The 24,067-nt window shown below is 37.9% G+C and overlaps 1 protein-coding gene and 1 long non-coding RNA gene across 3 annotated transcripts in view; both read left to right on the plus strand.

The window, feature by feature from the left end:
* Positions 1-6,663: 6,663 nt before the first annotated feature.
* LOC131969589 (uncharacterized) lies at positions 6,664-7,751 on the plus strand. Its single transcript, XR_009394132.1, has 3 exons — positions 6,664-6,750; positions 6,840-6,914; positions 7,720-7,751. It is a non-coding gene; the product is annotated as an uncharacterized LOC131969589 (long non-coding RNA).
* A 14,463-nt stretch (positions 7,752-22,214) lies between these two features.
* Positions 22,215-24,067, plus strand: part of dscaml1 (Down syndrome cell adhesion molecule like 1) — a 155,846-nt gene continuing 153,993 nt past the window's right edge. The window contains exon 1 of one of the 2 annotated variants that reach the window (XR_009394130.1): positions 22,215-22,365. Coding sequence is in view for 1 of the 2 variants with exons in the window: in XM_059330638.1 (XP_059186621.1) it covers positions 22,323-22,365 (43 nt within the window). In the remaining variant the exon portion in view is untranslated. The remainder of the gene's footprint in view (positions 22,366-24,067) is intronic. The other variant, XM_059330638.1, reaches the window with a different exon arrangement.

Consider the following 24,067-nt stretch of genomic DNA (forward strand, 5'->3'; position numbering starts at 1 on the left):
TGGATAATGCTAATCACATATGGATTATAACATATGCATATATACAGTACTGTATACATATATAAGTATATATATATATATATAAATACAGATAGTTTACAGATAAGATATACAGTTAAATATCCGTCATTTAAGTCTACATTTGAATGGTTGGGTTTGTTGGTGCACATACACTACCGGTCAAAAGTTTTAGAACACCCCAATTTTTCAGTTTTTTTATTGAAATTCAAGCAGTTCAAGTCAAATGAACAGCTTGAAAGGGTACAAAGGTAAGTGGTGAACTGCCAGAGGTAAATAAAAAAAGGTAAGCTTAACCAAAACTGAAAAATAATGTACATTTCAGAATTATACAAGTAGGCCTTTTTTCAGGGAACAAGAAATGGGTTAACAACTTAACTCTATGGAGTCTTGGGCTATTTTGTCCATTTTTTAATTCTTTTCATGTCTTTGTAAGTCATTTTGTGTCTTTTTTTAGTCATTTTGTGTCTTTTGGTGTCTTTTTTTGTCATTTTGTGTCTTTTTTTGGTCATTTTGTGTCTTTTTTTAGTCCTTTAGTCCAACATAAAATGTGATTTTGAATCTTTTTTTTTACTTTCAAAACACTATCAATAAAGAATTTTAAATGTTGCAAATGTGCATTAATTTCAGAGTACACTGAGACATTAAACTGCATAATTTTCAATTAAATTCTGGAAAAGTTGGTGTGTTCTAAAACTTTTGACCAGTAGTGTATATACAGTATGTGTGTGTGCATATCCTGTGTATGTATGATTGTGTATATATCACAAGTGCATGTGTATCTTTACATGTAAGTGTGATGAGCCTTATATGAGACAATCTCAACTGCCACAGCTCTCTGACTGAGCAAGATTGGTTTGCAGGTATCTGCATGAGCTCCTCCACTGCAGTGTTTGACCATCTATAGTGGAGGGAGCTCCTGCATCAGCTGTCTCACTGCCTTCTTCTCCACACATACACTCCACCACTCAGTCATCGGCTCCACTAGGATTAATGAGTCTCCTGCAGACTATGATTAGTTTCCCCGTACACACTGCTCTCTGCTGTAAATCTGTGACGCCTGTGTCTCTTTCTGTTCCTCTTTCTTGTTTTTTTTAATTTAAGTGCTTGCTCAGTTTTTGACGTCATGATCCTTTTCATGGCCATACACGTATTACAAAAGACAAGTTGAAATAATACATTAATTTTAGCCAAATGTAAGCCAAATCATAGCGAGAGAACAAATAAATAACGCTTGTTGTGACTCTACTGTGAAGTCAAACTTACACCAACTTAAGTGTGAGTGTTTTAAAGCAACCGCTGTACAAGTAAATGCTACGTTCATTTCACGCATGAGGCCTTGTTGTGTAACCACCTGTTGTGCTTTTGGCATAAATAAATAATCTGAACACATGTAATTATTTGTTTCTTGTGTTCATTTAGATGAAAACCAGATTTGAGTGAAAATCATAATTATTTTTCTTGCAGAATTCTCCTCAGGGTTGTCAGGTTTGAACTTTTTAATCCCAGAAAATGAGATTTCACAAGCAACCTTTAGAGCAAAAGGGTTCAATTTCCATCAATGTCACTCAAGGTTATATGCTGCTACTTGGTGCAGTGAAACCACATCAGAAGATATGTCTGCATGTAGCAGAGCCATGAATATGCTGCTTTGTCCTTCTATGATTCCAAAGGGTGGCAGATTTTATCTTTATTGGCTTCAGAGTTCAAAAATGAGAGGTGAGACTGAAATATGGCTGTGGGGGTGGAGAGGTAGAGTGTGTGTGTGTGTGTGTGTGTGTGTGTGTGTGTGTGTGTTCTTGTTCTTCCTACATAGTGAGGACCAGAACACGTTTTTAACCAACAGAGTGAGGACATTTTTGCAAAGTGAGGACATTTCGGCCAGTCCTCACTTCTTAAAAGGCTTTTTTAAGATTTAGACTTTGTTTTTTACGGTTAAGGTTACAAAAAGAAATTATAATTAACTGAAACTGTATTGTGTGGTTACAAAACTAACTAAAATTGTAGTGAAAATGTCCTTCGTTTTCGTCTTTTGTCAACTTTTTTCATACATAATGAAGATTGATAAGACAAAGGAAATAAAGGCACAATTTACTGTGAGCTCTTTTAATCTCTCACCCAACAAATACCCCATTACAAAAAACTAAAACTAATAAAAACTAAACTAAAACTAAAGCATTTCAAAAAATAAATACTAAACTAAAACTAGCAAACTCACTCCAAAAACTAATTTAAACTAACTGAAATTGAAAACAAAAAGTCACAACAAAATTAAAACTAAAACTAATGAAAAATCCAAAACTATTATAACCTTGATAGGGAATTCACTATTACAATGAGGGTCCTCACAAAGATAGAAGTACAAGAATGTGTGTGTGTGTGTGTGTGTGTGTGAGAGAGAGAGAGAGAGAGAGAGAGAGAGAGAGAGGGTGGATCGGTGAGGTTGGAATTTGGTCTGCACCTTACCTCGGCTCAGACGAAGCCACACACCTGGACAGAGGTAATACAGAGACTTCAGCTGAGGTGAGTCATAACTTGCTTTCCTGAACAAATGTTAAACTAAATGTGCAGGTCTGAAATATCAATCAGAGGCCTAGAAATTGGTTTAAACTGTTACTGTGTCATCAGAAGTACCTCAGCAGTATAATGTTAATCAGTGTTCTGAGGTGTTAGAAGGTGTCTAGAATCTGATTTCTGTTTAACCCTTTATCAGGCAAAGAACTATATTTGGTAACTTCAGGTAATATTTCGAGAAAAAAGTTGCAAATTTACTAGATTAAAGTGGCAAATCTACAAGAAAAAAGTTGCAGATTTAAGAGATTTAAAGTGGCAAATCTTTGCGAAAAAAGTTGCAGATTCTCGAGAAAATAGTGGGAAAAAAAGCAATTTTTTTCTTCCAGATTCACCACTTTAAATCTCATAAATCTTTCTTGTAGATTTGCCACACGTTCCGGCTGTATGTAATATCCTCCAATATTCTCTAGGGTTGAAGTTTGGAATTTGCAAGTATTTCAATGAGTGTCCTATTAAGGGTAAAAGTGGTGAATCTGGGATAAAAAAGTTGTTGTTTTTTTCACTTTTTTCTCGTAAATCTGCAACTTTTTTTGCGCAGATTTGCCACTTTAAATCTCTTAAATCTGAGACTTTCTTTCTTGTAGATTTGCCACTTTAATCTAGTAAATTTGCAACTTTTTTCTCAAAATATTACCTGAAGTTACCAAATATAGTTCTTTGCCTGATAAAGGGTTAAAATAGAAAATATTGGCATTCTTGCAATGCAAAGTTAAACTTTTCCTAACAAAGTTGCTCCATTATTTAAGTGAGTGAAGAGGCCAGCCTTGTTCATTGCCCCCAATTTGAGAAATCTAATAACAGTGATGCATTGCTGCACTTTAGGAGAAAAAAAATCATTGCATATCAATTCTGCATTATAAGGCAGGCTTCACCACAGCTACTCTTCCTTTGGCCCATCTACGGTATGACCTCTATACAGCCACGCAGGGTTCAAGGTTAATAAATATCAGAACTGTGATATATTAATGAGTAACTGCCGCTATGCACTTGTGCTCAGTGGTGCATTGAAAAGGCCCAGACACATTATAAATGAAAGCAATGAAGTACACAATTCACAGCGGCATGCTTGAACAAAATGGAGACGGAAGGGGAAATTTTTTGCCTGTTAATCTGTGTAAGTTAATGATTATAGGTCAGGAGCTGTAGATCATGTGTGTGTGTGTGTGTGTGTGTGTGTGTGTGTGTGTGTGTGTAAAGGATAGAGAGGGAAAGGGTGGGGAAAAGAGGATCAATACTCACCATTAGCCTCTTAAAGTTCTCAGTGAAGATCAAGGCAATCACTTTTCTCCTAAGTCTGTTGTAGGGAAGGCAATTTGTCAAGATGTATAGAGTTTCCAAGCTTTCAACTACCTCTCATCTAAAGTGAATAAGCCCATTTAAACAAGCTTCTACAAGTCTCCAATGTAATTAAAATGGGGAGACTATTGAAACCAAATCCACATGAATCTTCTTTCCTGCAAACAACAGTTTTCAGATGCCACACTTAATAACAAATACTTTAAAAAAAAATTAAAAATTATCCTGGTTAAATCAGCACACCACACTCAAAAAAAATGATTCAAGCCCTTCTTAGATGTGACACATTAATGTATTGTTTATCTTCAATTAAAATCAAATCAAAAGTAGTTTAAGAAGTGTAACCTAAAATGTATTAATTGACTCCCCTGTCCTTCCCTTCAACCCAAAAAGAATGAGTTTCAGTTTTCCTATTCTATGTTTTTAGGTTGAACGAACACAATTTCTTTATTTTAGCTCTCCTTGACATAAATGAGTTGAGGTAACTCAATTTAAATACAATACATACATGTTTTTAATTTGAGTTTGACCAAATGTAAAAAAAGTGAGCTACATTAACTCAAATACATTATATTGCATCGATGCACTTGTTTTGAGTTTGGGCTACATATATTTGTTGGATGTTCATCCAATGAGTTATTTTTTTGAGTGCAGACGCAGATGGACGTCCAGCTGCCAGCTGCTGTTTTCACCGGTCCTCTGTTAACTGTTTGTGTTTTGTCCTTCCAGTTTAGTCACTGAGCACACAAACAGACGGCCATCATGTCTTCTAAAGGTAAGTCATACTGCTGATTATCCACAAACATGAGTGTATGAGAGAGCCACTTTAACATGACATACTGTAATATTTGCAAGGTCACAGCCATTCTCACTTTGTGATTCAGAGTCAGAACCACTAACAGCAACGTGTAAATCATGTACCTGGGTAAAGCAAGGCTGACTTATTAACTGCGTACGTAGAGCAACATAAGCATGCTGAGCAATGATGAACAGCAATATAAGCTGTGCCCTGATAGCTCGACCAAAAAAAACTAAAAATCAAGTCCTGCTGGCTCACAGTTCAGCCTCACTTTCTCATTTCAGCTTTCTGCCACAGATAAACCTGCTCGCAAATCTGTACTGCTCATGCTACTGCACATGTAGTTGGTAATAGGTTGACACACGACCCAGAGTTTGGATGACAATGAATAAGATGATAGATAGATAGATAGATAGATAGATAGATAGATAGATAGATAGATAGATAGATAGATAGATAGATAGATAGATAGATAGATAGATAGATAGATAGATAGATAGATAGATAGATAGATAGATAGATATACTTTACTCCCTCAGTACATCCGATCTCTAACAACACTGTCTGACTGGAGACTGCAAACTGAATTGCCCTATTTGGGATAAATAAAGTTGTTTGAATTGAATTGATTGAATTGTCAACTTTCAAGTCACATCTCAAAACACACCTGTTTAGACTAGCCTACCCCTAATATATTCATCATTTTTAAATTACAGTTTTTCTCTGTACTATTTCAGTGTTGTTTATTATTACTGTCATTGTTGTCTTTATTGTTCTAATTTGTAATTGTTTCATTGTTGTTTATTATTACTGCCATTGCTGTTTTATTATTATTGTTTTGTTTTTAATTGTTTATTGTAAGGTGACCTTGAGAGTCCTGAAAGGTACCTATAAATAAAATGCATTATTATTATTGTTATTATTATTTATCCCAAGCTGGGAAATTACAGTGTAGCAGCAGCATTACACACAGAGACAATAACAACACAATTAAATAAAAAGAACAACCTAGGCATACTTCAAGCAATAAAATATAATGTTAATGTAAAAATAAAGTGTCTAAAGAAGGAGTATGTATTAAGGAGTAGAATTCCAGTGCAGAATAAATATGAATATGCAGTATAAAAATGTTGGTGCCGTGAAACAATAAGGTGCAATGGTAATCAGAGGGAGAAAAACAAGTCCCAGTGTTAACATTTAACAATTTTTATGCACATTTTAAAGTAATGCCTAAGAGCTGGGTGGAGATGGCAAAATTTCATGAAACGTCCTCAATTGTGCAAAAAAGTTGAAGCACTTGCTCGAGTTGTTTTTTTCTTAACCCTTTATCAGGGGAAGAACTATATTTGGTAACTTCAGCGGATATCAAAATGGGGTCCCCGTGTCTCTCTGTTTGGTCGTAGAACCACATGGATTTCTTCCAGCTAATCAGCAAAGATCAGGCTACCAATCAGTATGATAATTATATAATAATATTAACTTTATTGACCTTGACCTCCAATGTAAAAATGAAAAATTTAGGGAAAAAAATCTGCAAGAAACAGTCGCACAAACAGAGTTATTCTTCACTGACGTATGTATGAATAAAAATTAAAAAATACAAACCCGGGGGGAGGTAATATTTCGAGAAAAAAGTTGCAAATTTACTAGATTAAAGTGGCAAATCTACAAGAAAAAAAGTTGCAGATTTAAGAGATTTAAAGTTGCAAATCTGCGTGAAAAAACTTGCAGATTTACGAGAAAAAAGTGGAAAAAAAACGACTTTTTTCTCCCAGATTCACCACTGTAAATCTCATAAATCTGCACATTTTTTTCTTTGCCCCTTTAATCTCGTAAACTTTTTTCTCAAAATATTACCCCCCTCCCCCGGGTCCATATGTTTTTTTTTTTAATTAACTATTTATTATGCTTTTTTATGAGTCCAGTATGTGAGTGCATTGAATTTCGTTGTATTTCTGTGCAATGACAAATAAAACATCTAATATTATTTTAAGATTTCTACCCATGTCCATTCTCTGTCTTTCCAGATGCAGACATTGACCTTGATGCAGACTTTGTGTACGGTAAGGGACTAGAACTTTAAAAGTGTATCTGTGCAAATGAAATAGTTTAAATATTTAATTTATGAAAGTGCATCGTTCTGTATTTGTAGATTACTACACACTTCGTGTCGGAGGTCTGGTCTTCGCTGGAGTCATTGTGTTCCTCTCCATCATTCTGCTGGCAGGTGGGTCAACAGCTGTATCCTGTGTGTGTGTGTGTGTGTGTGTGTGTGTGTGTGTGTGTATGTGTGTGTGTGTGTGTACTTTCATGTGAATTTGAAAAGGCTAATTAAGGAACTGAAAAAATGACACAGAAAACAAGAAGGTGTGACACATTAGAAGAGCTACACTGTAAAAAATATTTGTAGAAATTACAGTAAAACACTGTCAAATTGCATGAGAAATAGGGCGTAAAATAAAAAATTGCATATCACCGTAACAGACACTTTAAATTACCGTAAATCAAGGAATAGTACAAAACTTTTGAAAACACAGTTTTACTGTAAAAATATAAAACAATTCATGTAAAATGAATGGAGACATACCATAATGTCACAAGGACACAATTACCCTACAAAACAACAGGAATATTCAGTCTAAATTACAGTTTTTTATCGTATTTACATTTAAATATACAGTAGTAAACCCACTCACTTTCTTTTTTACGGTGAAATTCTGGCAACCACAGCTGCCGGTATTTTACCGTAAATTAAACAAAACATTTTTTACAGTGTAGGTGTGTGTGTGTGTGTGTGTGTGTGTGTGTGTGTAAATAGGGTTTAGATTCTATCATACAGCATGTTGCTCTACAGACTGCAAACAAAAGTGGCCCTTAACACATTTCCATTGAGCAGCGGGGGATGAAATGTATCTCTTGCTCCCATCTCGCAGCTCTGTTTCCCTCCAGGTTGTTATCAGAGCAGCATTGTTGAAAGAGAAAGCACAATAGCTTTGGGAAGAACTAATCGCTCTATCTATTTTTCTCTAAAGGCAACAAGATCGCCAACTGTGGCAAATCCAAGGTAAGAGAGCAGAAATATGGCTTTATAGTGACACCTGCTGGTCATACACATAATTTCAATAATAAGAGAAAGGTCAAAATTTAACTTTAACCCATAAGAACCCACAGTGACACTGTTGTAACAAACACTTTAAAACTTCTATAATTTCCCATATTCAGCTTTATGCTTCACATTAACTCATTAAATCCCTAATCGACACATACTCATCACCCTGGTGTGGTGGTCATGTGACTTTAACAGGAAGTGACTTCTCCAAAATGTGGCTGTGACTGGAAACAGAAATCTAAAAAAGTAGCTAATTACACTGTTAAAAAATGTTTGTAGAAATTACAGTAAACCCCTTCAAATTATATCAGAAATGGGTCGTAAAATTTAAAATTGTACATCACTGTAGTAGACACTTTTAATTACCGTAAATCAAAGAATAGCACAAAACTGTAACTTTTACTGTCATTAACTGTAGGAAACACAAAGTTTTGCTGTAAAAATATAACATTTTTATGTAAAATGAATGGAGAAATACCATGATGACACAATTACCCTAAAAATAACGGGAATATTCAGTCTAAATAACAATTTTTGCTGATATTTACATTTAAATGTACAGTAGAAAACCCACTCACTGTCATTTTTACGGTGAAGTTCTGGCAACCACAGCTGCCGGTATTTTACCGTAAATGAAACAGATTATTTTTTACAGTGTACAAAAAGTTTATTTTTTGTTACTAGGCTAAGTTTAAACTCATTTAACAATTCTAATCTGTAAATAGGGTGTCTTTTATCGCATTTAACCCCATAAGAGTTTGTTATTTGTTTTTATTTATTATTGATTTATTATTACTTTGTTACTTAAAAACAAATCTAAAAATAATTTATTGTTCAACAACACTATTAATGTCACAATTTTAATATGTGTTGTGGCGAAGCAACGAAAAAGGCAAATTTATGTTTGTGTAAGCAGAAAAGGTGTCGAGTTTATTTATATTAAAATAAGAAATATCATAAAAATAAATACCATAAACGCCCAATGTAACGTATGTGACACATCACAGATCTTTGACATTTAGGGGTAGAATTAAAAAAAAAAACATAAATGTGTTAAAATAAATGTGGTCCACTTGGTCTGTGGTAGATCCCCCATAATTTTCCTTCAAGGATAAATGGGTCTGGGTTCTTATGGGTTAAATGTGGCATGGTTTCCTTAACTGCTAATGTTAATTTGAGATGAAATTAAATATGCATTAATAGGCATAACCCCCAGATAATAAATGACAGCTCTTGTTTTGGTTTACAGCCAAGACATGTTGAAGAGGACTAAAGTGAACTGAAGCCAGGAACTGAGCTACAATGTGCTGCAATGCTGTTATGTGTGTAAGAATGTCGGCTTTTGTACTAATAAAGTGTGTGTAACCTTGCAGTGTGTTTTTTGTAATGCTTTACAATTATTATCAGTGGTGGAAAGTAACTAAGTACATTTACTCATGTACTGTACTTAAGTATAATTTTGAGGTACTTGTACCTTACTTGAGTATTTCCATTTTATGTAACTTTATACTTCTACTTCACTACATTTAGAGGCAAATATTGTACTTTTCACTCCACTTAATTTAGCTAACAGCTTTAGTTACTTTTCAGGTCGAGATTTAACATAAACAAACATGATTAATTAAAAGTGCTTTTTTTAAAAAAATTAAATCTTATAACAGTATATTAAGTAGTTAAAATGAGCCATGTCTTTCGAAAAATTAAAGCACTTACATAAATGCATCAATACAAATAGCCTAATGTAATAATATATTTGGAATAAATATTACAATCTGAGTGGGTCCATTCTGCATAACGAGTACTTTTACTTTTGATACTTCAAGTACATTTTGATGCTGATACTTTTGTACTTTTACTTCAGTAAGTTTTGAATGCAGGACTTTTACTTGTAGTGGAGTAATTTCACAGTGTGGTATTAGTACTTTTACTTAAGTAAGGGATCTGAATACTTTTCCCACCACCGATTATTATTATTATTATCATCCTTTCAGATAAATGCATATTTCAAAGTCCATTACACATAGTTATATTTAACATTTAGCTATACATTTAATAACAGAAAAATAACTAAGAGATACAATACCAGAAATCAAACAAACATCAAGGAAAAATGAAATGAAAAGAAAAACAATGGGGGAAGTAACGTTTTTTTTTTCCAAATCTAAACTAATGTAGTATTTTATTAAAATTGTCACATTTTTTTCCAAGTAATGATTAAGCCATTAAGTTAGCTTTAGTGCCTACTGTGTTCATGTTTGTTTGACATTACTGCTGCTCTGGACCAACTTGATTTTGAATTATATTCTAAAATCAACATAAAAGTATGACGGCAAGTAAGTAAGTAAGTAAGTAAGTAAGTAAGTAAGTAAGTAAGTAAGTAAGTAAGTAAGTAAGTAAGTGGGTAAGTAAGTAAGTAAGTAAGTGGGTAAGTAAGTAAGTAAGTGGGTAAGTAAGTAAGTAAGTAAGTGGGTAAGTAAGTAAGTAAGTAAGTTAGTAAGTAAGTAAGTAAGTGGGTAAGTAAGTAAGTAAGTAAGTAAGTAAGTAAATAAGTAAGTAAGTAAGTAAGTAAGTGGGTAAGTAAGTAAGTAAGTTAGTAAGTAAGTGGGTAAGTAAGTAAGTAAGTAAGTTAGTAAGTAAGTGGGTAAGTAAGTAAGTAAGTAAGTAAGTAAGTAAGTAAGTAAGTAAGTAAGTAAGTAAGTAAGTAAGTAAGTAAGTGGGTAAGTAAGTAAGTAAGTAAGTTAGTAAGTGGGTAAGTAAGTAAGTAAGTAAGTTAGTAAGTAAGTAAGTAAGTAAGTAAGTAAGTAAGTTAGTAAGTAAGTGGGTAAGTAAGTAAGTAAGTAAGTTAGTAAGTAAGTAAGTAAGTAAGTAAGTAAGTAAGTAAGTAAGTAAGTAAGTGGGTAAGTAAGTAAGTAAGTAAGTTAGTAAGTAAGTGGGTAAGTAAGTAAGTAAGTGGGTAAGTAAGTAAGTAAGTAAGTAAGTAAGTAAGTAAGTAAGTAAGTAAGTAAGTGGGTAAGTAAGTAAATAAGTAAGTAAGTAAGTAAGTAAGTAAGTAAGTAAATAAAAAATAAAAATAAAAAAGCTTTGTAGGGCCTCTTCCTGTAACATCGATAATATTAAAGCTATTGCCTGAATTTTTTTTCTGTATTATTTATGATTCAAAAGAGCTTTTTTTGTCATTTTCTCAGACAAACAAAATTTCAGCTGCATGTTTAAATTTAGAGAAAGAAAATATAACTATGTAAAGCATAAAATATAAAATAAGAGTGCAAAAATATATATAGGCCTCCTATAAAAATAACAATAGGTGTATGCAAGTAACAAAGTATATCATACAAAAACAAATTTAACAAGATTAAGGACAAACTTTTGGGTAGGAGACATTATATACAAGTCAACACGTTGTTGTCAGTTGTCCCAAACTCGAGGATATCGTGTTCATACCGGCAGAAGCAAATGAACAAAACAAGCGCTCCTATCTGTAGAGGAACCGCCCCCTCAGGTGTAGCCGCGTCACCTGAGGGAGTTATCATGTTTCCTCTTTCCTCTTGCATCTCCGTTTGTCTTCCGCCAGGTGTTGTGTGAGGACTACATCATGTTTGCGCGGCTTTAGTTAAATTACCGCACCAAACTGTAATTTAATGCGGTTGTTAACCCTCTGGAGTCTCCAAAAGCGCCAAATAATGACTTCTTCATCACATCCAGACTAGAAAACAAAGCAGCGTGGAGCCCTACTGTAAATTTACCTCTAAAGTTCCGGCTGTAAACTCCAGAGAACTGGATTTAACCCTCTTATATGTTATATTTGCAACTTTTGCTCACATTTGCAACATTTAAAATTCTTTATTGAGCATGATAGTGGACTAAAGGATTAAAAAAGAGACAAAATGATCAAAAAAAGACACATAATGACATACAAAGACATAGCCCAAGACTCCATAGAGTTAAAAGTTTTCTTGTCTCTTTGCAGCGCTTTAAACCTAACGTAAATATGACAAATATCGACTAACAACTCTTAAGAAAATAAAAGTTAAAAGCTATTTTGCATTTCAAACAGCATCACGCCCTGTTTGTCTGTTTGGCTCCCACTCACTTCAGCTGTAGTGCTACAATTTTTTTTCATTCTGGTCCCTCAAAACAGGAATATAAAACCTAAAAAAAAAAAGTTGTTACGCTTCCTTGTGGTAACGAAATCGATCACAAGGTGGCGTCATAAGACCAGCAGGAGGAAGAACCACATCTTCCCTCCACAGGCTGAGAATAAAGTGAAAGCAGACTGAAAACCTCGATGCTGTGGTAAAGTAGTGAGAAAGTAGGTGAGAAAATAGCATTGATAGAAAACTTATTGAGAACGGCAATGTTTATTATGGTGAGCTATAAATGAACTGTAGCGCCAGACAGAGAAAATTAGGCCCGAAACGTATCAGATGTGCAGAAGCAGACCAGTATCAGAAAGGAAACCACATTCACTGTTCATCATGAGGCCACTTTCACCAGGACGTCCCGTTTTGTAGCTGCATGAGAGCCAGTAAAGCAGAACAGTGGCATCATACAGTCGGCTGCTTTATTCTCATCGCTGCAGCACCAGATGACAAAGCGCATTAATCATACCGCCAGAAAAGTGCGCCTGATTAATTATCCCTGAATAAATAAGTCGTTACAGGCAGAGACAGGAGCTGTCAACTGGGTGAGTCCCAAGGACCCCCTGCTCTCTCCTCCCCCCTCCTCTCTCTCCTCTCCTGTTTCCACTCAGACTCCTGGATTTGTGGAGGGGAAAAAAAAAAAAATGAAGGACCGAGCTGTAAAAGTTAACGCAGCCTACCTGACGGAGCAGGCGGTTTGACCGGTTGGATCCCTCCGGGGCTGGGCCCGGGTCAGCTGCTTTCCATAAGGGCTTCAGTTGAGGTAAGCATGAGAAGCCATTTGTCACACAGTTCACTAGAGCTGATAACATCACAGCAGCAGCAGGAGGAGGTTTGGAGAACAACACAGAAACATGCACAGTACAGACAGGTGTGAGAGGGCTGATCAGTTACTGTTCCCACAAGCTTTGAGGATGGCTGCAGGTATCTGCTGAGGCTGAGGGAAACAAACAGGGGCATGGATGGGACTTTTTTTAAGGTCAAGTTGTTGACAAAGTGACTGAAACACGTCATGACTGACACAAAACCACTGTACAAAGTGTTTCTCTGCTGGCTGCTCCAAACTTGACTGCAGCTCTTCTTATTGGTGCAACATTTTTAAGTTTATTAACCCATAAGAACCCAGTTATCCTTAAAGGATGTGTTCTATAAGTGGACCACATAGAACACATTTCTGATGTTTAAAAAAAAAAAAATTCTACCCCTTAAATGTCAAAGATCTGTGATGTGACATAAACGTTACAATGGGCATTTATGGTATTTATGTTTCTGATATTTCTTATTTTAAAATAGAAAGAAACTAGACACATTTTCTGCTTACAGAGACACAAATTTACCTTTTTCTTTTGCATCTCCATAACATTTATCAAAATTGTGACTTTAATTTGTGCAAGAAATATGGTCAGAACAAGTTAAATGCAATACAGGACACCCTATTGACAGATTAGAATTGTTAAATGGGTTTAAAGTTAACCTAATAACAAAAAATAAACTTTTATAATTAGCTACTTTTCACAGTACAGACAGATGTGAGAGGGCTGATCAGTTACTGTTCCCACAAGCTTTGAGGATGGCTGCAGGGGCTGAGGCTGAGGGAAACAAACAGGTGCATGGATGGGACTTTTTTAAGGTCAAGTTGTTGACAAACAGTGGCGGTTTTAGACCAGTTTAACTGTGGGGGCTAAGCAGGGGCCAATGTTTCATCAGAGGGGCACAATAAAAAACGGCAAAGATGATATTTAAGCATTCAAAACCTTTATTTTAGCTTATTTAAAAATCTCATTTAAGTATATTTGGAAGATACAAATACATTGATTGAAACATGAGACTTACCAACAATAACAGTTATTTTTGTACGACAATGACATTTTCCATTTTGGTTTACAACTACTTTTTTTTTATTTTGAAAGTGCAGTTCAGTGAGAATTATCTTTTAAAAAATATTTACACAAGCTTTTATTGCACAATTAAACTATTATACAATGTACACATTCTGGGTTCATTTTGTGTACAACGAGATATTGTTTGAACAAAAAATAGGTAAGAATTGTTCCGTCGTTCATCGATTTAAATTGATCATTTTATTATTAATTTGACACAGGGGCCACAGCAGCCAAGGGCTTATTCACAGGGGCAGTGGCCCCTGGAGGCCCCTGTGTCGAACCGCCACTATTGACAAAGTAACTGAAACACCTCATGACTGACACAAAACCACTGTTTATTGTTTATTGTTTATTGTTAAAAAGATCCCCATTAGCTGTCACCAAAAGTGGGAGGAGCTAGTCTTCCTGGGGTCCACAAGACAAAACAAAAATCACTTAACAATTAAACATTGTAGACATTATTATATACGTCATCAGAAATAATTCAGAATAAGTTATTACATTCATATCTATTACATTAATTCTCACTTTCATACAGTAAATATGTTCATTCACTACTCACAAATTTAAATAGTGCATTCTCAAGTAATAATTAAAAGATACTTTGCTATTCAGTTCACGTATATTCAGTGGGCAATTATTCCAATAACTGATAGCACGATAAATAACTATTCTCTTTAAGGCATTTGATTTTGGACATGGTAACATCATCTGACCACCATTAGCTGACCTTGTCACATCAGAATGAACCTGATCACATCTGACAATTTGGTTATATTAGAAAACAGGTTGAAAAGAATAGACAGTGTTTCTAAAAATGTTTGTAGTATTGCACTGTACAAACTGTTTCTCTGCTGGCTGCTCCAAACTTGACTGCAGCTCTTCTTATTGGTGCAACATTTTTAAGTTTATTAAGCTTGTAAATTTAACCATTTTGCTGTTTTAATTTAGCGCCTGTGTTGTTGTTTTTTAGGTTGAGATCATGTATTTCTCAGACCTGTGTCATAGCTGACCAAACGAACCAAATATGACCAATTATTCATTATTATCAACCATTTGTACTTCTCAAACCCTTTTTCTCTGAAGTCTTACTATAGCAACAGCTTCCTTCCCCAAGCTATCAGACTTTTAAACTCTTAGTTACATCCTTACATCCCCCCACCTCCTATTTTTTGCACTATACTGCACTGTGAACTCTTATTTTTATGTCTATTTATTTTCTATGTACAAAACACTTTCTGTTTCTACACTTCTGTGCAATATAAGTATTCTATTTTTACAGTTTTATATTTTTATATTTATACTTTATTTACCTTACATTTCAAAATGCAATTACTGTGAGATAATGCATCAGAATTTTGTCAAATGTGTATTTGTCTGAATGTAACTGAATGACAATAAAGTCTGTCTCAGTCTAAGTCTAAGGTTTCAGTTGGAGCAGAGGTTCCCAAACTTTTCCATGCCAAGGATCCCCAAATGACATTAGCTCAGGGGGTGTTAACGGATAAGATTGTTGATATCCTATACCTTATACAAAATGTATATATTATTTTTTAATTAATTCTTCAGCCTCATCAATACCAAGCTTTACTCCAGGGATGGGCAACTTAAATGCTGCAGGGGGCCACAATTTTTCATCGAGACTACCACAGGGCCACATATAGGAGCGTGCACTTCACCAGATATGATGAAACTGCAATTTTAAATATGTTTACAGTGCAGTAACTTAACATATTTCATGCTCAAATGCATGAATAACAGTATAAATAGGAATACAAAAGGTTTGAAGCAAATAAAAAATAACCACTTATTGTTATTTCTTTTTTTTCAGTGCAAAAACAGACCAACAGCAGACCAACTTTAATTGCAAGAAGTAATTTTGTGCATTTTTACACTGCACTTTTAAGATTTCATGCTCAAATGCATGTAGTTGTACTGAGGGCCACTTCAAGTAAGGGTGCGAGCCGTATACGGCCCCCGGGCCTCCAGTTGCCCACCCCTGCTTTACTCCTTCTCTCAATGCTTTTCAACTGTCTGACACTCCGTCCAAAGCTCATTGGTTACTTCTGAAGCTGTGAATCTTTAAAAACAGGTCAAAATGTATTGTTAATTTAAAATAGAATCAACTGGACACTGGTAGTTTTAACAAACAGGAGATTATTGTGTGTTTGTTGTGGACTCCTAAACTGAGGACTAACCTGGATTGACATGAGTTGACTTGTATGAGGGATCTACTCTAAATAAACTGCAGTGTTTGTGATCATGGTAATGCATTGTTACTTGTGCTCTTTTCATGCCATTTGTAAAGAATCAGAAAAAAGTGTGTGACCAGGATTGTCCTTCAGGTGAATGTCAGTGTGGTCCCTGGCCTCGGCCTCCACACGGTTTAATGAATCAGTTGTCATAGTCACCAGTGTCAATAAAAAAAAAAGATTAACGTTGATGCATCTTTAGAGTTCAGTTGGATATTCTTGTAATTTTAGGAAATTTATAACATGCAGCTAAAACGAGCCTTTCTCTGTTGTGCAGCAACTGCAACATTTGTTTTTTAATGTTTATGTCCGTTATTTTCGTTTGTTTGTTGTTGTGTGTTTGTTGTGTGTGTGTGTGAGCTTATGTATGCCTGTGTGGGGAACAGGTTAAGCAGTAAGTAAGAGGTACAGGAGTGTTAAAGCGTGGGAAAGTGATAAGATCAAAGCACAGAGGGTCAAGATGGAAAGTCTGCCTTCAGCTGAACAGCATCCTCTCACACCTGCCAGCTCTCTCTCTCTCTCTCTCTCTCTCTCTCTCTCTCTCTCTCTCTCTCTCTCTCTCTCTCTGTCTGATGTAACAGACCAGAACTGTAGAGATATGAGTGTAAACAGTGTTTTATATATGTTTGTTCATCCCGTATTTATACACGTTGCTCTTCTAAATGCCCTGGAGGTTGGTTGGTTGCCAAACCTTCCATGCAAAGTATCCCTAACTTACTTTGAATGATGAGACGTTCAGGAGCCCAGTTCCAGTCACCAGACACCTGTCGATGCTGTGGTACATTTAGGATAGTTGCATGAAGAGGGAATATCCCAGTTAATGTAATAACTGGTAATTTGGCATTAATCCAGCTGGAACAAGTTTTGGGATACGGGGTGCTCATAATGCAGGATCCTCCTGAGCTGACATTGTACTTTAGTGATGCAAATTCCCGATGTATAAATGTACAGTTAATCTCAGGGTGGTAGGTTGTGAATCCAGCCTTGTCAATAGCCAAAGCTGGGGAACTGGCTATTAGAGATCAATCAAGAACATGTATGTATTGTTTACTGTGACAGTTATGAGTGTATTATGAGACAATGGGCCTCTCCTACATAACAGCAAGAATAACAGCAAGACACAAGGCTTTTTTTGCCTTTTTCTTTGTTTTGAGTCTCTTTGTAGTCATTATGCACATGTCTGTAGTTTTGTGACTCTTTTTGGTCATTTTGATTGGTGTTTGTTTGACCCATTTTCATGCATCGCGTTTTGTCTCTTTGCAGATATTTTGCACATCTTTGTAGTTGTTTTTGGTCTCTTTGTAGTCATTTTGTGACTTATTGTTGTTGTTTTATGATTCTTTTTGCTCATTTTGTGTCTTTTTGTAAATGAAAGCCCAGTGGGCCCCTGAGACCAGTTCAGTAATCCATTTATTGTGACGGTGCTTAAATGTCTGATATGGGGCAGTTTTTTCAGACAAACTTACTTTCCTAGGTTTTTCGTTAAAATCAGAATTTAACAGATATTTTATATGTGTGTGTTAAGTGCTTTAAAGTTTTTGAATAACCAAATGTATTTAAAGAGCCAAATAATGAATCAGCAGCCCACACATTATTGATCTATGGACCAATACGTTGAACTGGATTCACCGATTAGTTTACATCAAAACATAGCAGAGATGAGCCCACGCAGGGAGTCCAGCACTATATGATCTTCTAATGATAACATCTTTAATTGTGACCACTGGGTGTCACTAGATATCTCTGATCAATATCTCTGTACAAGCCACAACCATATTCATCTTTCTCACTCTTTAATATATTCAAATTCAAATGATAAATGTTAATCCTTTACTGAGCTGTTCAAATTTCATTCTCCTCGTTATGCTTGAGGAACACAGTTGAAGTCAGAAAGTGTGTTTGTGTGTCACCCACTATGCAGCGAGAGCAACGGGTTAGGTTGGTCCCACAGAGGACGCCTCCAGCGGCAGCCATCTTGGAAGTGGTGGTATCGCCCTGGCATGGTATGTTTTTGTCTGCGGGCATTCTGTCTGCCTCAGAATCTCACCGTTCCCCATCTCTAATTTTTCCCTTTTCTCTCTTCCAATCTCATCGTCTTCCTCCCTCCATCTCCCTTGCCTCCCTCCTTCTCAGCCATGCAAATGGTCTCATTTGCAAAATGTGGAAAAAAAAACAAGTGGGGAGGAAAAAGGAGAGAAATGTAGAGATGAACCTCCAGCTGAAGAAGGTGCCCCCCTACACACACCACCCCCGCCCCTCACCCCATCCTCTCGTTATCCTCCCTACCTCATTTGAATAAATTAACACCCCTTGATGTCTCCTGTGCACGCGCACGTACTCTCCTGCAAAAACACACATACGCAAGCACGTACACACCCAAGCAAACACGCTCTCCCAAATACACGTGCATGCACACCCGACTGTAGGGTAGCAGAGCAGCCAGGAATATATGTCCTGCGCTTTGCTGCCATGTAGACACATGCTCGCACACGCACACAATCCTCTGATGTGCTGATACACTCTCACACATCTGCCACAACAATCACGCATGCTTGGTTTAAAGGCAAACACACTCCATTGGTCGGCGCCTTCCTGTTAATGTACTGCGGCACGCTGGTGTGTGATTCATATTAGCCTAATGCAGAGGCTCGTTCATACACAGGCGGCATGCAGAGCTAGCTAGGCGGCCCCACTGAGGAAAAGGAGTTCTGCAGCACGTTGCTTGGCTTTGACCGTGTTTTTAGGACAGACGCTTGACACAAACTGCAGCTTTAAAGTCTGTTTTAAAGGAGCGTAACTCGTCCATTTGACCCATCATCAAGTTTTTTGCCTCTTCCAGCTCTTTCAACCACAATCCACCAGCATCACCCCTATTCCTGCAGCTCTCTCCCCGTTCTCATTTCGCTCCCTGTGACCTTGCACAGAGCTCAGTAGTAGTAGTACTATGTGCCCTTTTCTCTCTCCTAATTCTGACCTTGCTGCGGATTCATTGGGCTGCGGGGCAGTGCATTAATACTGGATACATTAGCACTAATATGATCCTAGCATGTAGTCTGGGCCTGAGGGGGAGTTTTGATTGTCTGAGCATTAACATTAACATCCACATTAACTTATCCGCCTCATCACTCTCTCTGTTTGCCCCTCGCCACTCCCTCTGCTGTGTGTTTCCTTGCTGCCCCGCTCACCCGTTTTCTTCCTCCGTCAACAAACTCTCCCCTCATTTCCTATCTCCTTCCCTAGCTCCAGGCAACGGCGGAGCAGCAGAGTGACGGGGAGAGTGATGGAGATGAGTCACATGGTGCTGTGGTTTTTCTAGTGGTGTGGTGGCAGCCTGTCCTGGGTCCTGTCCTCGGTGACAGTCGCTCGAGCTGTCTGGGAGCTGCTTGCCTTTTCTCCGGCCTGGCTGGCCCAGCTCAGCCTGTCAGCATCCATGATGATCACTGGCTGACATACAGTACAACCTGCTTGGTGCTGTCAGGCTGACTCACATCAGCCCCTTAACCAGCTTGCCACGTTGCCTTTTGAAGTCCTGACGGAGTACTTCATGTGTTGCCATACAGGGCTGCAGGGTGGAGCTTTTGTGTGTGAGGAGCTTGGTTTGAGTGTCAAGGCTTTGGGTGCTGTTATATGACCAGTTTGTCATTGGGAGAGGAGAAATACTTGATGCTGAGGCACATTATATTCCCACAGGGTTTCCAAAAACACTCAGCATACACTACAGGCTGCATTTTTATACCTGGCCTGTGGCTGGTGGAGCTGGGGGAGGTGCATAAAGCTGAAAATGTGTCCCATCTATAAAAATAATCCCACATCTGGACGTACAGAATGTGTCATGATGGAGGTGCTTCTGTGCACGCTCTATATGTGTCCCTGTCATCGTGTTGTGCGTGCACATTCGAAAGAGAGAGACATGGAGGGTGCGTGGGTGTGTGTGTGTGTTTCCACCTGTTACATAATAAGAGAGTGGAGGCAGAGTGTGCTGCCTTGCCTGCCACACTACAGCGGCTCTTCAGTGGGAGTGAGAGAGGCCACAGCTTGCCTCAGCTGCTCCGTTCCACAACCGGGACGACGTTTGGTTACGACACTCAAAAAAAACACCACTTTTTTTTTTATTAGTGAGAGAGACGCACAGGAAGAGTGATGGCGGAGGTTATGTCAAGTAGAAGGTGTTTGATGTCAGATAAGTGTTGGGACTGAGTGGACAATGAGTAGAGTTTCTGCCGTTGGTCTGAAAAGGATGAACAACAATCGGCTGTGCTTTGGTATTTATTTTTTTGTGTATTGATGATTCAAGAGTTGAGCTGAAGGACAGTAAAGAGAAGAGGATTGAATAAGAGCACTTTGCGATGAATTCTCTGAGGCCATGCAGGCCAGTTGATTGTTTTACTCTAATAATTGATTTAGAGTGAACTATGATGGGCAAAAACTTGTTTGGGAAGGAAACTATTATATTTTAAAGTGAAATGCATCATTGTGGTGCACTTAAAGACCAAATCCGACTTCACAGAGCGGATGTCCCTTGACTCACCAAGTTTAATCCATCTATTCTGTTTCCTCCCATCCGTTCTAGTGTATAAATGTTATGTGGTGGGCCTTCGTAGACTGTAGGTAATAAAAAAAAACTGGGTTAATCATGGTAGATGAGAGCCATGCAAGTTTTTCTTCTGCATCACGCAGCAAAAAAGTAAGGCGTTTGAGTTAACTTGATATAATATATCTAATCATATATTGTGCAGCCCTACCCAGTACTGAAGTCAGGTGTTTAGTTTGGCTCCTGCTCAGGTGCAAAGCTTCACTCTAAACACATAAAGGTGTGGCTTGTGTGACAGGTTTTTTTTTGTGACTCTGTTTAGTTTGCAACCTGTTTAGCTCACAGTTCTTAAAGGGACAGTTCACACTATTTTTTCTTTATTATTATTATTATTATTTTTATACCTGTAGTGCTGTTTTTCTATCTAGATTTTGTTGGTGTGAGTTGTTGATGGTTAAGTTATTAAGATAGAGATGTGTGCCTTTTTTGAATGTAATGGGACTTGATGGGACTTGGCTTGTGCTGCTCAAAGCTCCAGAAAAACGAGAAGAGAGAAAAAAGAGAGAAGGCACACATCTCTACGCCCATTATCTCAAACACTCACATCTAAACAATCTAGAATAATAAAAAGCACTTTAGGTAAGTGCAATAATATGCTGTTTTGATTTAGATATTTAGCTATATTTAAATATCTTCATAAGGCCAAATGATTGTGTTTTTTTGGGTTATATGCTTTAAATATAACTAAATGGCTAAGATAGATTGAAGTACAGGAAGTTTTGTACAGAGACATTGTCGAGTATGAAGATGACAGATCATACACATGTTCTGTCACCGTGTGTGTGTGTGTGTCAAAGGGCGAGATTCATAGATCACATTTAATGAATTTATTGACCATATCGATCACAGTATACACCCCCCTTAAAAGGCTGATTGTAGATAAATCCCTAGTGCTTTTTTACATTTTTAATAAAAAACAAGTTTGTCATAAAAGAAAACTGATTTGAGCGCCACGAGTGTTTGTAGTGACACACAGGTGCGCAGCGCAGACCACAATCCCACTTTCCCCTTGAATGAAACGGAGGCTGAAGCCTTTCTGCGCTCCTCCTCCTCCTCTTCCTCACCTGGACTCTGCACTCTTAAACACCCATCAGTTTTCACTCTACAGTGGCACCTCCTGTTGGTTTTACATTCGCTCTGTGCACCACTGCTGCAATGACACCTGATTTATGGAAATTTTTTAGTTAATTTTGCATAGGAAATAAGTGCAAGCATTTTTTTCCTACTTCCTTTTACAACAGACACACATCTCACAGAAACAACATTCAAATGACACGTATGAGGACATTTTGAACCCTGGAACCCCCCTGGAAAAGCATCCATCCAGTGCGCGTAATCCAGAGGTCCCAGTGGTTTCCGTTTGGTCCCCCTTTAGTGCGTATAGCTCACCTCTCCATCAAGGCGCATCATTAGGATACCGGGGGTGGGGCGACAGCAGCCTGTCCCGGTAAGGGGAGGAGAGAACAGGGAGCAGAGGCGGTACTTTCTCCGCGGCTCGTTTCTCGGCGCTGGAGAGTGTGGGACCAGGGCTGGAGAGACCGCCGGGGAGCATCAGCAAGAACCAGTCCAGCACGGAGCCTCGCCTGGCCGACCGCTGCGCCGTGCACTCTTCTTGGGGGGACTGCACAACATTCCTGTGAAATATAACTGCTTTTAATGGCATGTGGCTTGTAACTTTACTTCTGCTGTATTCTTTGCAAGAAGGTAGGTTGGAAACGCGTCTCTTCAAGTGTTGCTTATCTGCATGCTTGTCTCCTTCTCCTGTGCAAATGCTCAAGTTGTCTGTGCGTGTTTATTAGCTTGTCAGCTTGATGATTGATGTTGGATTGAATTGATTAAACTCGCAAAGGAGGGGCAGATGTGTCAAATCAAACTCTAAATCACCTTTCGAGGAAACTTTTTCTTACTGTTTTGGAAGGATTTTTTTCCCTGATTGCGTTCATTTTCCACCAGAACGAGTGCTCGGGTTTTCTCCTGCGTTCTCCATGTCTCATTATGATCAGCTGATAATATGATTAAAAACGGTCATAAAAGGGCGCTTATGAGCTACAAATCAATATGCACTTAATTTGGACGAGCAGTGACAAAACCGCACAGATCTCAAAAAGTGCACAGTGCGTTCGCAAAGATGAAAAAGGATATTTGCATTTTGCATGATGAATATGTGGAGGTGTCGTGAATATGGAGGCTGTTGAATAGGAGGAGAGGCTGATAAGGATCTGCAGGCGCGCGCACGGGCAGACGGGCGACCTCGAGCTGCTGATGTTGGCCACAGCTGTAGGCTGTTTACTCGCAAAAAGTCCAAGGGGTCAGAAGAGTTTAATGCATTTGCTGACTTTTTCTGCCCTGTCCCAACACAAATAACATGCAAGTGTGTGTGTGTGGGCGCGCGCGAACAGGGAGGAAGGGGGGGAGGAGGAGGAAGGGGGGTCCCTATGGGGTTAAAGCATCCTTTTTATCAGCTAATTTTTTTGGATAAGGAACACTAAAATAGCGCATTAACACCAGTTTGTGTGTGTGTGTTTGTGTGTGTCTGTGTGTGTGTGTGTGTGTGTGTGTGTGTGTGTGTGTGTGTGTGTATTGAAGTGTTGCAACAAGGGTCAATACATTTTATGAGAGACGTGTGAACTGATGCTGGGGGGTATTGAGCGCTGGCCTTTAATTTGCAGATAATGTGCCCCAGTTGGATATTTAAAAGACGAGGCCATATATTACAGTTAGTTTTCTTTGATAAGATGCAGGAGTGTCAGTGTGTGTGTGCACACTCAGTTGTTATCATCCCTGGTCTAATTATTCATCCACCATTTTCTGTGGCACCAGATTCTACTGATTGGCTTCGCTCTAAATGCTGCAGATGGAAGAGAATGATTCAGTTTGCCTTTTAAATACACAATGATCTGCTCTTTTGTTATTTATGAATTTCTATCACTTCGTAACAACCACACAATGGAAAGACAGGGACAGAGAGTAAAAAAGATTTTGTTTTTCACCTTATTTTCATCCGTTTTCTTTACGCACGGGTGCGTAACTGGACATGCCTGATTATAACCCGTATTAGTTTCCACATTTGAAATAATCTGAAGCATTTGTTTATAATTGTGGGATAGTACGCGTGTTTCATGCTCCTGGTCTCCATCATTGGCCTTGGCAGTGCCCTCTGCCAGGCTGCAGCTGCGGCGAGGACTTGTGTGCTGTTTTTGTTGTATGTAATTGGATTACAGGGTCTATTTCGATTATACACACTGTACATCGCCCTGTCCCGTGACTGAACGAGATGTACTGTGTGTGTGTGTGTGTGTGTGTGTGTGTGAGCGTGCATGTGCCTGTGTGTGTGTGTGTGTGTGTGTGGTGAGGGGAGGAGGGTTGGGGGCTGCAAACAGCCACTGGAGCGGAAAGAGTGCTTGAG

The sequence above is a fragment of the Centropristis striata genome, chromosome 4 (genome assembly GCF_030273125.1).
Source record: "Centropristis striata isolate RG_2023a ecotype Rhode Island chromosome 4, C.striata_1.0, whole genome shotgun sequence".
Lineage (NCBI taxonomy): Eukaryota > Metazoa > Chordata > Actinopteri > Perciformes > Serranidae > Centropristis > Centropristis striata.